The sequence below is a fragment of the Oncorhynchus mykiss genome, chromosome 7 (assembly GCF_013265735.2).
Source record: "Oncorhynchus mykiss isolate Arlee chromosome 7, USDA_OmykA_1.1, whole genome shotgun sequence".
NCBI lineage: Eukaryota > Metazoa > Chordata > Actinopteri > Salmoniformes > Salmonidae > Oncorhynchus > Oncorhynchus mykiss.
This window is the reverse complement of record NC_048571.1, coordinates 51,490,724-51,507,295: the sequence shown is the minus strand read 5'-3', so window position 1 is coordinate 51,507,295 and position 16,572 is coordinate 51,490,724. Positions and strand designations below refer to the sequence as shown.

The 16,572-nt window shown below is 43.3% G+C and overlaps 1 protein-coding gene across 1 annotated transcript in view; it reads left to right on the top strand.

Moving 5' to 3' along the window:
* The window catches only part of ptprga (protein tyrosine phosphatase receptor type Ga), a 277,448-nt gene that overhangs the window by 219,183 nt on the left and 41,693 nt on the right, over positions 1 to 16,572 (top strand). The window contains exons 6-7 of the mRNA XM_036983482.1: positions 10,237 to 10,303; positions 15,984 to 16,141. Of these exons, the coding sequence (XP_036839377.1) occupies positions 10,237 to 10,303; positions 15,984 to 16,141 (225 nt within the window). The remainder of the gene's footprint in view (positions 1 to 10,236; positions 10,304 to 15,983; positions 16,142 to 16,572) is intronic.

Below are 16,572 nucleotides of genomic sequence, written 5' to 3'. Positions count from 1 at the left end.
AATCAGAAAAAAATCATTCTAAATAACAATTTGGCTTTATTTACAAAATAGTAACAATTTCTCACCCCATGTTCAAGAATGGCCTTTTTCTCACTCATTTTACATTATTTGAAAACAAAATCATCTCCAAAATAGTGTTATTTTTTAAACAAAGCAATTATTATTATTATATTAATTAAAAATGATATAAAAGCCTGTTGGATATTCTCACAGATATATTATTAACCCTGTTTTTAGCCGAACAACATACAGTGGAAGTGAGAAGTTTACAAACACTTAGGTTGGAGTCATTAAAACTCGTTTTTCAACCACTCCACACATTTCTTGTTAACAAACTATAGTTTTGGCAAGTCGGTTAGGACATCTACTTTGTGCATGACACAAGTAATTTTTCCAACAATTGTTTGACATCATGGGAAAATCAAAAGAAATCAGGCAAGACCTCAGAAAAAAAATTGTTGACCTCCACAAGTCTGGTTCATCCTTGGGAGCAATTTCCAAACGCCTGAAGGTACCACGTTCTGTACAAACAATAGTACGCAAGAGTAAACACCATGGGACTACGCAGCCATCATACCACTCAGGAAGGAGACGTGTTCTGTCTCCTAGAGCCGAACGTACTTTGGTGCAAAAAAGTGCAAATCAATCCCAGAACAGCAAAGGACCCTGTGAAGATCCTGGAAGAAACAGGTACAAAAGTATCTATATCCACAGTAAAACAAGTCCTATATCGACATAACCTGAAAGGCCGCTCAGCAAGGAAGAAGCCACTGCTCCAAAACATCCACAAAAAAAGCCAGACTACGGTTTGCAACTGCACATGGGGATAAAGATAGTACTTTTTGTAGAAATGTCCTCTGGTCTGATGAAACAAAAATTTGGCCATAATGACCATCGTTATGTTTAGAGGAAAAGGGGGGAGGCTTGCCGAAGAACACAATCCCAACCGTGAAGCACGGGCGTGGCAGCATCATGTTGTGGGGATTTTTGGTACAGGAGGGACAAGTGCACTTCACAAAATAGATGGCTTCATGAGGGAGTTCAATTATGTGGATATGTTAAAGCAACATCTCAAGACATCAGTCAGGAAGTTAAAGCTTGGTCGCAAAAGTGTCTTCCAAATGGACAATGTCCCCAAGCATACTTCCAAAGTTGTGGTAAAATGGCTTAAGGACAACAAAGTCAAGGTATTGGAGTGGCTATCAAACCTGACTCAGTTACACCAGCCCTGTCAGGAGGAACGGACCAAAATTCACCCAACTTATTGTGGGAAGCTTGTGGAAGGCTACCCAAAACGTTTGACCCAAGTTAAACAATTTAAAAGCAATGCTACCAAATACTAATTGAGTGTATGTAAACTTCTGACCCACTGGAAATGTGATGAAAGAAATAAAAGCTGAAATAAATCATTCTCTCTACTATTATTCTGATATTTCACACTCTTATAATAAAGTGGTGATCCTAAGTGACCTAAGACAGGGAATTTTTACTAGGATTTAATGTCGGGAATTTGATTTGTAATGTATTTGGCTGAGATGTATGGAAACTGTACACGAGGTTCAAGGCACGATGGCAGGGAGCACGGGATGGGCCGCAGAGCCGCGCACAGAAGACCTACCTAGAGAATGAGGAAGGGAGGAGGAGGAAGGGGGAGGGTAGTGGACCCCTACCCAGCCACACTGGCAACACTAAGGGGCATTGCACTTATAGTGGCGCTGACAAGGGAAACGTTCCCGCTTTTCTGTTCTTAGTGCCAGTCTGCACATTCAAACTAAAATAATGTAACTAATAATGGCATCTTTATGCTTTCATTAATAAAATAATGGTAAAAATACTCTTTCAAAATGCCAATGTTGATTTAGTTATGGATCCATAATGAATTACTACGGGAATAAATATCACTGAATTACAGAAATATCCTCCAATCCTCTATACTGTATGTAATTATTGGCGGAGCGTCACGCCATATTTTATGATATACTGTAGGCGACATGAGTCTCACTAGTGTTGAGTAATGTGCTGTTAAAAGTGGTGTAGATTTACTTATTTAGAAAGCATATTGAAGTGAACTATTTTAGCACCGTTTCACGCTGCTCTGAGACAAGAATGGGGGCTGGTCTTGATAAATCAATGAGATTCATTTTTTTCACTGAATCTCCGTTTGGGTATTGGTTAGACTAGAATTAGAAAATTAGGGTGTAGAAATGTTAAGCTCTTAGTGTAACCTTTATTTAACTAGGCAAGTCAGTTAAGAACAAATTCTTATTTACAAGGACAGCCTACTCCTTCCTCCCCGTCAGGGAATTGAACCCCGGTCTCCCGCGTGCCCGCATTCTCTAGTACAGCCATTATTGAAGGCTATCAAATGCTTCTCAAAGATGCCTTCTGGTGGTCAAACTAGCACTAACTAGCATTAATGGTACCAGTGGTTCACACTTAAATAACGTGCCATAGAATTCTGCGTCACCATGCAAGCTGCGCCGCAATACGCTGCAACATTTAAAGGAGAAACCACTGTAACAACGCCCAATGTAGAATGCAGAGCACAGAGAAATTGATAGACTTATTTTCACACGAACACACATACACACACACACAATGAGCCCCCAAACTGATTGCCAGATAGCCAGTATCTGGCAGACCTGGAGAGTGGATGTATCTCTCGGGGTGGTTATCGTGATTAGGTATCCTGTTCAAAAGTGAGGCTTCCCTCTATGGTGATAACCTTAAAGCTCCTCTCCTCTCCTGCCAAGTTACACAACCCCACCAGGCTGCGTATCCACACAACATCAAGACTACTGGCTAATAGCAACCTCACTGCTTACAGAGAACAAATCAATACACACACAAACTACTAGTTCTGGGCGATAAATTGACAATTATTTTGTGATAAAAGATAAATTGCAATAAAAAACATTTTGGGGGAGGTGCACAGTTACTCTCCATTAGCTCTATTTTTACACCATGTCAAAGAAATTGGCATGATATATTATCCTAAGTTTGGTTACCAGGTGACCCAGCATATGATTTATAAGATGATATAATGCTGCTTCAGAAAAATACCCGTATTTTAAACATACATTTAGTTATGCAGTTATTTCTGATTTTAAATGTAGAAGTATTTCATACCAAGTTCTTCTCCACTAGTATATTGGTGTTTGGTAAATGCAGCATATTATTTGCTTCAAACACAATCAAAATGTCGGCCTGTGACTTTTTGCTCAAAATAAATACCGATGGCGAGGTGAAGTCGATGGCCTAAACACTGCAACCCTGTCCATACATTTAGGTTGGTGGCTTTCACGAATATTGCCCCACCGTCTGTTGTGGTGCACACCTGCTTCTCCTTTGGCTGATCCCAGGCTGCTAGCGAGTCCTGCAGCCCCTGGCCCCTGACCCCTGACCTGGGCTATTATCTCCCCAGTGTGTTCCTCTGGAAAGTAGGCAGTCTGCTCTGCTAGCACCTGCTGCACAGCTTCCAGTCGACATGGATGTAGCGCAGTGTCAATGACATATAGGGCTCCCTTTGTTGATGTGAAATAGTGCACCTGTTTCAGATCCGATGTTGTCCTGTACGTGGCATTTTGTATTTCTTGTCCAGAGTGTGAACCATCTTCTTGAACCCACTTTGTTCAACTGTTGAATTTGGGGCTGTGTCTTTTGCGATGTGGTACGTTATGGCATCTGTTATTTCATTCCATCGGTGAGTGTGTTGGATAGGGAGTTGTGTGTGTGCAAACGATTCTTGTCATGACGCTTGTTGGCATAGTTTTTCTTTGCCATGCATTCGTCATGTTGTGTTACAAATGGAGGAAACGTTGCTTCTGTTACCTTGAGTGGTTGCTACAGTTCAAGCACACTGCCTCACCCTGCTCGTTGTCACTAGGTTTAAAACCAAAATAAGCCCAAACAACTGACACAGCGTCCTTCTTTGGCAGTTATTGTTCTTGGATTTCTGGGACAGCATTTTCTTTGTCTCCATTAATTTCCCCCCACTTATGAACGAGGCTACTCAGTTACACTCAGTTACACCAGCTCTGTCAAGAGGAATGGGACAAAATTAACCCAACTTATTGTGGGAAGCTTGTGGAAGGCTACCCAAAACATTTGACTCAAGTTAAACAGTTTAAAGGAAATGCTACCAAATACTAATTGAGTGTATGTAAATTTCTGACCCACTGGGAATGTGATGAAAGAAATAAAAGCTGAATTATATCATTCTCTCTACTATTATTCTGACATTTCACATTCTTAAAATTAAGTGGTGATCATATCTGACCTAAGACAGGGATTACATGTCAGCAATTGTGAAAAACTGAGTTTAAATGTATTTGGCTAAAGTGTATGTGAACTTGCAAATTCAAATGTATGCAAAATGTCTTCGGTATGAGTTAGCAAGTTGTCAGTAATTTCCGGTTTATCGTCCTAGCTATAACAACTGAAGACATTTATCAATCAAGTGACCCCCTTCAAGGAGAGTTCATCTCTGCCTGTGTATGCGTGTGTATACTTTCAGTGAGTGTGCGTGTGTCTCAGTCAGCATGTGTGTGTGTGTGTGTGTGTGTGTGTGTGTGTGTGTGTGTGTGTGTGTGTGTGTGTGTGTGTGTGTGTGGTGATTAGATTGTTCTCTAGCTGTAGCACATATTAATTAAATGATGTCGGTTGCCATACAGAACAAATTGTCCCTATCGGCTCACGTGAGCTCTCAGGGCAGCGGCTCCCATTGCCTTTACGGCCCACCCTCGCACCTTGATTGAAATAGATTGTGATAGTAACATCTATCATTACAGTTTTATTGGCTTATTTACAGTCTACATGCTCAGTGATTCACTGTACGCTCATTCAGATACACACGTGTGAGCAGAGCAGACCCAGTCCCAGCATCGCTCTCAGAGGTGTAATACTTACTGGAGCAAGCATTACTATTGTAACAGGAAGTTTACTTCTGAATAACTCAGCCACGGTGTACAGTACATTAAGGAGAGGCAGTGTCTTTTAGGTGATGGAGGAGTGTTTTGTCTTTCATTTAGGTGACTCTCCATTCCTCACTGTATCAATTATCTCAATTATAACGCCACAGTGCTGCCACCAGTTCAGCAGAGTTCAACCTTAATGAGAAATGAGCTCCAGATTTTAACAAAGAAAAGGAATTCATACAATTGTGCACTTGTTGGTGTTAGCCATTCATTAAGTAGTAAATTGAGGAGGAGGCAAGGCCTGGTACTGTAATAGTGTTTTGGCCCTCCAGCCAGGCTAGTTGTTGATGAAGCGGGACGGCCTAGACACTTTGTCTCTGCTTCCTCTCTCTGTCACCAGTCACCTTGGTTACAGCGGGACATTCGTCAGCTGGAAGAATCGACTGCCACCGACGTCACCATCCTCAGAAAGAAGATGGAGCACTTTAAGTTGATATCGCCGCAAAATACGCTTCTCTTAATTTGATCGGAGTTGCCATTTTTACGTGGGAATACAGATAATAAAGGTCCAAAAGCCGTAAGCACACAGCTATTCTTTAGCACTCGTGTCACTGAGAAGGGAAATGCATGTGCATCAGGGCTGTTGGATGGATGATAGCAAGATGAGATGTCATGTGGCTCTGGCCTGGTCTTTCTGCCGTGTCTCTATGGTGTCGTTTGCCTGAGTCAGACTGCCTGCATGGGGAGAGGGACTGTGCTGTGGTACTGGCCATGTACCACAGCACAGTACAGTACCACGGTACTGGGCCATGTAGGAACAGACACAGCATGTAACCCCATGGAGAAGGTCCCCAGGGGACAGAGTTGCAGGCTTTAACAGACAATTATTAATAATGAAACTATAATTCCCATGGTCACGCTCTCCATCTTTCTCTTTCTGCCTCCCTCCCTTTCTCTTTTTCTCCTAACCCCCCGTCTCTATCTTTGAAGCCATCTCTCTCCCTCTGTCGTTCTTGGCAGAGGGCTGTCTTAGGTAGGCAGATTTGGCGCATGGCTCTGCTTAAATAAAACCCCAGTGCAGATACAGTCATTCAGAGCTCTCTGTGGTTTGCCATCTGCCAAAAACATGATTTTTTTTAAAGAAAAGAGGTGCAGTGGGAGAGAACTCAAAGGATTGTGGTAGATGTACGATGCCTCACACGGTGAGTGCGAACAGAGGAACAGAGGAAGACAGTGGGTGGTTACGACACATCAAAGTGGGAGTTAACGGAGGTGGCTGAGACCTGGGGCCTCATTTATCGAAGGTGCGTGCGTACCATAAAATACTCTAAACCTTTCGTGCACTATTTTTCCCGCAAAAGCTGGTATTTATCCATTTTGAACTTGACGGTAAAGTGTGCGTATCGTCGCGCAAAACTCAGACCATGCGTTCGTACAACTTCTAGTGGTTGATCAATTGTATTCCAAGCAAATATTGTTATTTGGAAGTGAATTATAAAAATGGTTGGTTAATAAAAACATTATAGCGTACGCCTAATGATAAGACAGATGCATTGGCCGTTGGTGAGGAGTCCATATGGCTGCATGTGTTTCTTTTACTTGTATTAGATAGGCCTAAATCATGATCACATTGCAGGACATGTCTGCTTTGTGACATGTCTGGTTTATTGGTTTATTCCCGCTACACAATCATTATTAGCCTACCATTTATCCATCGCTCATTTAATAGCCAAACATGCTCGAAAGTAAATAGACTGGTAGCCAATTTAAAATATTTGACAGTATGTGCAGGCTACAGTATTGCTGTGTGATAGAATCACAACATCATAGCCTATTTAAACGCAGAGCCAATACCAAGGCAGGAAATAAAAAACTAAATCTATTAAATAACAATTCAGATGTTCCATAGTAGTGTGCTGTAGCATTTACTTTTAAATTGTTCAAATAGACAATCAAACTTACAGAATGTGCTGCAGTGTTGACACTCGCTATAGGTGACATGTATTTTTTGTTTGAAAAAGACCACTGCAAAAGATTCAAACATTCTGCCCACACCTCTACATAAGTGTGATCAAATTTGCCGATGCGCTTTCTTTTAGAAACTGTCATGGCCTCGTTCCAACATCTCCAAATTATACAGCAAATGAGGGCGTTTTTGTTACCATAATAGGTGAATGGAGGTTGTAGGGTTCACGAGCGCCCAAATATAGTATGACTCTGATTTATCAATGAAAACATGCATATACAGTGGGGCAAAAAAGTATTTAGTTAGCCACCAATTGTGCAAGTTCTCCCACTTAAAAAGATGAGAGAGGCCTGTAATTTTTATCATAGGTACACTTCAACTATGACAGACAAAATGAGAAAAAAAATCCAGAAAATCACATTGTAGGATTTGTAATATATTCATTTGCAAATTATGGTGGAAAATAAGTATGTGGTCAATAACAAAAGTTTATCTCAATACTTTGTTATATACCCTTTGTTGGCAATGACAGAGGTCAAACGTTTTCTGTAAGTGTTCACAAGGTTTTCACACACTGTTGCTGGTATTTTGGCCCATTCCGCCATGCAGATCTCCTCTAGAGCAGTGATGTTTTGGGGCTGTTGCTGGGCAACACGGACTTTCAACTCCCTCTAAAGATTTTCTATGGGGTTGAGATCTGGAGACTGGCTAGGCCACTCCAGGACCTTGAAATGCTTCTTACGAAGCCACTCCTTCGTTGCCCGGGCGGTGTGTTTGGCATCATTGTCATGCTGAAAGACCCAGCCATGTTTCATCTTCAATGCCCTTGCTGATGGAAGGAGGTTTTCACTCAAAATCTTACGATACATGGCCCCATTCATTATTTCCTTTACACGGATCAGTTGTCCTGGTCCCTTTGCAGAAAAACAGCCCCAAAGCATGATGTTTCCACCCCCATGCTTCACAGTAGGTATGGTGTTATTTGGATGCAACTCAGCATTCTTTGTCCTCCAAACACGGTGAGTTGAGTTTTTACCAAAAAGTTATATTTTGATTTCATCTGACCATATGACATTCTCCCAATCTTCTTCTGGATCATCCAAATGCTCTCTAGTAAACTTCAGACGGGCCTGGACATGTACTGGCTTAAGCAGGGGGACACGTCGGGCACTGCAGGATTTGTGTCCCTAGCGGCGTAGTGTGTTACTGATGGTAGGCTTTGTTACTTTGGTCCCAGCTCTCTGCAGGTCATTCACTAGGTCCCCCCGTGTGGTTCTGAGATTTTTGCTCACTGTTCTTGTGATCATTTTGACCCCACGGGGTGAGATCTTGCGTGGAGCCCCAGATCGAGGGAGATTATCAGTGGTCTTGTATGTCTTCCATTTCCTAATAATTGCTCCCACAGTTGATTTCTTCAAACCAAGCTGCTTACCTATTGCAGATTCAGTCTTCCCAGCCTGGTGCAGGTCTACAATTTTGTTTCTGGTGTCCTTTGACAGCTCTTTGGTCTTGGCCATAGTGGAGTTTGGAGTGTGACTGTTTGAGGTTGTGGACAGGTGTCTTTTATACTGATAACAAGTTCAAACAGGTGCCATTAATACAGGTAATGAGTGGAGGACAGAGGAGCCTCTTAAAGAAGAAGTTACAGGTCTGTGAGAGACAGAAATCTTGCTTGTTTGTAGGTGACCAAATACTTATTTTCCACCATAATTTGCAAATAAATTCATAAAAAATCCTACAATGTGATTTTCTGGATTTTCTTTTCTCATTTTGTCTGTCATAGTTGAAGTGTACCTATGATGAATATTACAGGCCTCTCTCATCTTTTTAAGTGGGAGAACTTGCACAATTGGTGGCTGACTAAATACTTTCTTGCCCCACTGTATGTATAAATCCTAAGAATTTGTTGTGGAAGCAAATCCAAGTATGCCAGAATTTACTCCGAAATGTGCACATGGTTGAAAAATGAAGACCATGGACTTAGTGGGTCAGTGAAGAACAAAGGAGTGTCTTGGGAGGGTGAGGAAGGAAGGAAGGAAAGAAGGTAGCAGGGAAGGTTGCACCTGTAACTGTTAGGTTAGTCTCTGATGCTATTTACAATGATGTCCTGCAGGAGGGGTCTTCCTCGTCTCTCCATGTGAGGAGAAAAGGAAAGGACACCATTGAAGTGTGTTGAAGCTCAGTGTGGGGCTTTGTCCCAATACTTAAATATGGCTTCCTTTCCTTGTCTCCCCCTGCTGAGTGCCAGGAAAAAGATAGCAATCCTGTTTTTAACACTCCTTTCAACCTTTCTGTGAGATGAAATAATGACGTAGGGTAATGATGTGTATTTTTGCATCTTCCTCCATCTCTCAGTAGTGCTAATCACAGTCATTTTCTCCCTACTTTACCTGCTGCTCTGCTGCTCAAAGACATGGACTATCTGTCACCCCATTTCAGCTGTGTTTTAAAAACATATTCTGAGTGCCTGAGTGTGTGCCTGTTTGGCTAGCTGTATGACCTACATAGTTATAGAGTCCATTGACGTCATGTGTATTGCTCCTCCGGCTCAGGTCAAACAGACTTCTGATTGACTCTGATTGTTCTCACCATACGAGATTGTACTCACTCTACAAGAAATTGACTTACCCCCTCTCTCTCCCCTCTCTATCCTCCCTCTCTCCCCCCTCTCTGTCCTCTCTCTCTCCCTCTCTCTGCCCTCCCACTCTCTCTCTCTCCCACTCTCTCTCTCTCTCTCTCTCTCTCTCTCTCTCTCTCTCTCTCTCTCTCGCTCTTTCTTTCTCTTTCTCTCTCCTCTCTCTCCCCTCTCTATCCTCCCTCCCTCTCTCCCCCCTCTCTATCCTCTCTCTCTCTCCCTCTCTCTCTGCCCTCCCCCCTCTCTCTCCTCTCTCTCCCCTCTCTATCCTCCCTCTCTCCCCCCTCTCTGTCCTCTCTCTCTCCCTCTCTCTGCCCTCCCACTCTCTCTCTCTCCCACTCTCTCTCTCTCTCTCTCTCTCTCTCTCTCTCTCTCTCTCTCTCTCGCTCTTTCTTTCTCTTTCTCTCTCCTCTCTCTCCCCTCTCTATCCTCCCTCCCTCTCTCCCCCCTCTCTATCCTCTCTCTCTCTCCCTCTCTCTCTGCCCTCCCCCCCTCTCTCTCCTCTCTCTCCCCTCTCTATCCTCCCTCCCTCTCTCCCCCCTCTCTATCCTCTCTCTCTCCCTCGCTCTCTGCCCTCCCTTCTCTTTCTGTAACTACTGTTTTCTCTCTTTGTTGGGTGAAAGTATCAGAGGGTGTTGAATCAATGTTAGATTTCAATGTATTAGATATAACCCAGGTTCTAATGTGTCTCCTGCTCCTCTCTCCCCTCTTGTTGTCAGGTGGGACTGAAGGACAACCCAGCAGTGGACCCCATTATCCATGGCCTGAGGGGCGTAGTCCATCATGGTGAGTGACACTTCCATCACCCAATCATTCCAGGAGGGACTATGAATTGACCAGTCATTGACCAACATTTGTTCATTGAGGATAACAACATTATTTTTGCAAGGTTGCATGTAACACCGTAATATCTCATCTCCTTTTCATTCGTGTTTCAGTAATTGGGTAGTCCATTTTTTTTGCAACTGCCTAATTATATTGAACATACCCCGGGTTGCCCCCAGGAGTCCCGACAGACAAAATAAACTATTAGGAATATTAATGTTGGTTCTGCCCACAATTTTTTGCAGATCTGCAAGAGACAATTCAAGCCTTGTCTGGATGAGACCAGAGGGATATGGGTGTGTCCTTGGTGTAGTGATTATAGTTGGGTAATTGTTTGAACTCTGATATGAGATAAAGCTGCTAAATCTGACAGGAATTGTGTTATAAGGGTGAAGGCTTAAGGCACTCGACAGGCTAAGATAAAGACTACTCTGATCTTTGATTCACTGAGCTCTCACTGATGTAGAAGGTCTGTGTAACTTTGAAATACTAATACATTAAGAATTTGTCTTACAGACAGAGCTATATCTGTATCGTAAAACAATGCAGAACTATATTGCAAGATGGTGATGATGATGGTAATGACAGTAATGATGATGATGATACAATCTTCGTTGTCACGTTATTTTTTGTGTAACCAGTGAAAGCCATCATCATCAATATCATAATTATCCTCCCCGTCAATTTCACAATGACAGTCACCATGACAGTCACAATGATAGTCCCGTTGTCTTCGTGTCTTTGATGCCATGTGTTATTGCTGGGGGCTCTGGCGGTGTCCTGTGGTGAGAGGGTGGAGATATGATTGGACGAGAGAGGAGGAGAGAGGGAGTATGACTGGAAACGGGAAATGGGAGGGAACGTGAGGGAGGACAGGACAGAGGGAGTGTGATGATGGCAGTATAAAGGAGGAGAGGAGAAGGGGAGGTAGTGTGAATGGAGAGAACAGAAAAGAAGGGAGTGTGCTGGGGGAAGACAAAAAGGAGGGAGGGAATGTGACGGGAGAAGAGAGGGAGGAAGAGCTAAGGCTGGGAGAGAGGAGGCAGACTGTGGCGTGCCCAGGGCCAGGCAGCGTGACGGGGGGTGAGATATGCACTGTCTTTATCCGAGACAGATATGACCGTGGGGTCCCCCGCCTCCCTCATCTCCCCCTTTCCTCCCCCGCTGACAGGCCTGTCTCTTGCTGTCTCCCAGTTGTGAATGGAGAGATGTATTTTAAGCTCTGCCGCCCCCAGACGGGGAGGGGACAGGCACGGAGGGAGGGAGGGAGCGAGGGAGATTCTCAAGATTTATGGATTTGAATTAAGCATTCTCATACACACACATACTCACAAACTCACACATAAACTTCCAGCACACAAATAGCAAAACACATGCTAAATTCTACACAATTATTCCTTCCAACACAGTGTTTCCCCTATATTCATTTAGCAGCGCCACACCTCCACTGCTAATCGTTGGCGCCACTGAAAAACATAAATACTATTATTATTATTTATTTTTTATTCTGCCGAGACGTTTAATATCACAGGGACAAGTTACAACAAGTTACAACAAGTTACATATCTTCCTCAGATTCTCATCAGATCGTTTCAGTTCCAATGCAACTACACTGAACACAAATAATTATGCAACAATTTCTAAGATTTTACTGAGTTACAGTTCATTAGACCCTAATCTATGGATTTCACATGACTGGGAATACAGATTTGCATCTGTTGGTCACAGATACCTTAAAAAAAAGGTAGGGGCGTGGATCAGAAAATCGGTCAGTATCTGGTGTGACCACCATCTGCCTCATGCAGCGCGACACATCTTCTTCGCATAGAGAAATTAATATTAAATTCTCTGGCAACAGCCCTGGTGGACATTCCTGCAGTCAGCATGCCAATTGTACGCTCCCTCAAAACATGAGACATTTGTGGCATTGTGTTGGTTTCAGGAAGGATCACATAATTCCATCCAGGTCAGTAGGAAGGAACAGCCAATGTATTATACTCTTGAGCACACATTCCAAAACTGCAGGTGGCAGTAAATCCTCAAATTGGCTATAAACCAGTTTAAACAACACACTCCAGGTGGCAGTGTGGACCCTTTCAGTGTGTTTTCCCATCTCATGGAAGTAGTGGAAGAAGAACATTGACTACTTCAAAGTGGAGATGGCCTCAATAGCACTACCCATGCTCACAGACGCCATAATGGGACAGATACTTTGTTGCGTTTTCTAACCATCTCTATAAGCCAACCCTATTAATAGATGAATGTAAAGATTGTCAGCTATGAAACAGTAATGTTACTCTAGATCAATCATCTCTGGGGTTAGTACAGAATTGTCTGGTGATGTCATTGGGTTCAAGAGATAAAATGAAACAAAAGAAGAGAACATCATTTAATTTTCCTATCAGAATGCCCCAGAAGTGACCTTCTCACAGTCGTCCAACAACACCCCCCCCCCCCCCCCCCCCCCCCACCAACCTTTCTCACAATCGTTGCCACCGCTGCTGAAATAAATCCTAACACTGCAACACATCCTATCCCGTTCCCTGGGATCCATCCACACGTAGACGCACAAACAAACACTTGTTAGAAGTGTCAGAGGAAGATTTGTTGTGAGAACGTTGTGAAGCCATCCACTGTTTTCAATGGCTCTGTGTGTTTCCTGTGGCTCAAAGGAAGGCCTTTTAATTGTATTATGAATGTGGCGGCGACGGAGCTCATTCTGCTGCTATTTTAAGCACAGGGCCTGTGGAACAGGAAATCTGTCTGCTCAAGTAATCATCCATTAGGTTACTTAGTCTTAATATTTAATTATACGTCAAGGGCCGGTTCAGAATCTAGGCGCAAAGACACGTCCTCAGGACACATATCAGGAGACGCCTAGTGCTTACAGACACAGTTCTGAGTATCTGTGTGTGTGTGCTTGTGTGAGACCATGCATGTGTATGTGTCTGTGTGTAGTTTACAGCTCAGATATCTCTTGTGCAGGAGTTAGATGTTGCGAGTGGATTTAAGCTGGGGCCAGTCAACACATGCATGTACATTAAATGACGCCCAAGGCTTTGTCCGGCTTTAATCTTACCGGAACGATGAAAATCCTTTGTTCATTCATTTCATTCATTCATTTCCTATTTGAATAAACGCGATGAGTGCAGGAGACTCTGTAAGGTACACTCAGTACAGTGGGTGCCCATCTACACATGCAAATCATAGGCTACATTGGGTGTGTTCTCAGCCCTCTCTCTGCGTGGCCATGCGCGCCTCCAACTCAATCATCACGTTTGCAGACGACACTACAGTGGTAGGCTTGATTACCAACAACGACGAGACGTCCTACAGGTAGGAGGTGAGGGCCCTTGGAGTGTGGTGTCAGGACAATAACCTGTCACTCAATGTCAACAAAACAAAGGAGATGATCGTGGACTTCAGGAAACAGCAGAGGGAGCATCCCCCCATCCACATCGACAGGACATTAGTGGAGAAGGTGGAAAGTTAAGTTCCTCGGCGTACACATCACGGACAAACCGAAATGGTCCACCCACACAGACAGCCTGGTGAAGAAGGTGGTGCAACAGCTCCTCTTCAACCTCAGGAGGCTGAAGGAATTTGGCTTGTCACCTAAAGCACTCACAAACTTTTACAGATGCACAATCTAGAGCATCCTGTCGGGCTGTATCACCGCCTGGTACGGCAGCTGCTCCGCCCACAACCGCAAGCTCTCCAGAGGGTAGTGAGGTCTGCACAACGCATCACTGGGGGCAAACTACCTGCCCTCCAGGACCCCTACATGTCACAGGAAGGCCAAAACGATCATCAAGGACAACAACCACCCGAGCCACTGCCTGTTCACCCCGCTATCATACAGAAGTTTAGGTCAGAACAGGTGCAGCAAAGCTGGGACCGAGAGACTGAAAAACAATCTCCAGGCCATCAGACATCAGCCATCACCAACATAGAGTGACTGCTGCCAACATACAGACTCAATGAAGTAATGGATTTAATAAAGGTATCACTCGTCACTTTAAATAACACCATTTATTAATGTTTACATATCCTACATTACTCATCTCATCTCATGTATATACTGTATTCTATACCATCTACTGCATCTTGCCTATGCCGCATGGCCATCGCTCATCCATGTATTTATATGTACATATTCATCCCTTTACATTTGTGTGTAAAAGGTAGTTGTTGTGAATTTGTTAGATTACTTGTTAGATATTTCTGCACTGTTGGAACTAAAAGCACAAGCATTTCGTTACAGTCGCATTAACATCTGCTAACCATGTGTATGTGACCAATACAATTTGATTTGATTTGAAATATGCCGTAAGCCACAGACTTTTGTCTGTCTGAAGACGTGGGGATTTGAGCTGTGAAAAAGTACTGGGGCATAATATGAAGATTTAGGAGTGATTCAAGTATCTACTAATAAATACATCCCAGCTGTATGATACAGTGGTGTCTTAATGCTGGATATGATGGATGTAAAGGAGAGGGGGGCTGATGAGGTGACATACTGTACTCCCCTAACCCTGTACGTCATTGTATTCTCTTGCATGTACTGTATGTACAGTATATGTACATTGTCCAGTGTTAGCTCAGTGTTAGCTCAGTGAACCGTTCTTTCTCAGTGGTCTCCTGTGACAGCGCTGAAATGAACTCCCCGCTCCTCACTGGCATTACAAGTCCATTAATTCAGCGTCTCACAGTGGCTTTGAAGTCTCCACTGACTCTGCACTCTCCAACCCTGATTGGAAATGAATTTATAAAGGCTGAAATAGCTTAGTGTACAGTAGACTACAGTACAGCATGTGAACCTAGCTAGTGGTACAGCTGTGGTAGAAGCAGTAGTATAGTGCCTTCCCTGCTACTGTGCCTGCTTCTCTCTGTCCTCTATTCTCCAGCAGTGGCTTTAATCCCCCAGCTCTCCCATTCACGTCCAATCTGATGCGGCTTCGTGGTGCGTTGCTACCACGCTAAGCCCCTTTTTCACCCCTGCTCAATAGGATTCCCAGTTTAGTTATGTATTGAAAATGTGGGCCAGGAGGATTCATACAGCCATTTTGTTTTGTTTCCTCTCCACATCTTTGGAGGTTATTTACATTGTTATCTCTATTTTAGAGGGGTTTGGGGGTAGACTCCTCATTGTTGGTCATGAAAAGTTATGGCACAAGAGGTTTGCCTCTCTCTTTATCTCTATCCTAGGCAAAGTGTGGATGCCATCGTTGTCTTTGACTGGTAAGCATTGCCATCACAAAAGGATTTTGGAAGGAAATGGGCGGATTGTCCTCAGTGGGAGTGATCAGCTATAAGAGGGGTATTTTTGTGTCAATCTTGAGTCTTCCATTGGGTTCTGATGTAGCCTGGGACACTGGGGCCAGATTCAGTGGTTACACACAGCAGCTCTGACTCAGGCCTGGTTGAATAATCCTTATGGCAGCCAAACTAGACGACTTACATCAGTACTAGAGGGTTATACCTAAATCCCCATGACCCTGTTTATTCCAATCAAAAAGGATATTTTCTCATTCACAAGCATCGTAGTATAGATATATACTACATGTTTATAGTGTCTGTATGTGATGTGACTGAATGGTCAATACTGATTCCTTGTGTCACTGTGCTTGTTCTCCCACAGAGAAAGAAACCTTCCTGGAGCCCTTTGTTCTGAGGGATCTGTTGCCGTCATCGTTGGGCGGTTACTATCGCTACACAGGCTCTCTCACCACCCCACCCTGCAGCAAGGTGGTAGAGTGGATCGTCTTCAACAGACCTGTGTTCCTCTCCTACAAACAGGTGAGTCACTTCCTTCCTTCCTTTCTCTCTCTCTCTCTCTCTCTCTCTCTCTCTCTCTCTCTCACTCTCTCACACTCTCTCTCTCTCTCTCTCTCTCTCTCTCTCTCTCTCTCTCTCTCTCTCTCACTCTCTCTATTCAATTCAATTCAAGGGCTTTATTGGCATGGGAAACGTGTTAACATTGCCAAAGCAAGTGAGGTAGATAATATATAAAGTGAATATATAAAGTGAAATAAACAATAAAAATGAACAGTAAACATTACACATACAGAAGTTTCAAAACAATAAAGACATTACAAATGTCATATTATATATATACAGTGTTTTAACAATGTACAAATGGTTAAAGGACACAAGATAAAATAAATAAGCATAAATATGGGTTGTATTTACAATGGTGTTTGTTCTTCACTGGTTGCCCTTTTCTCGTG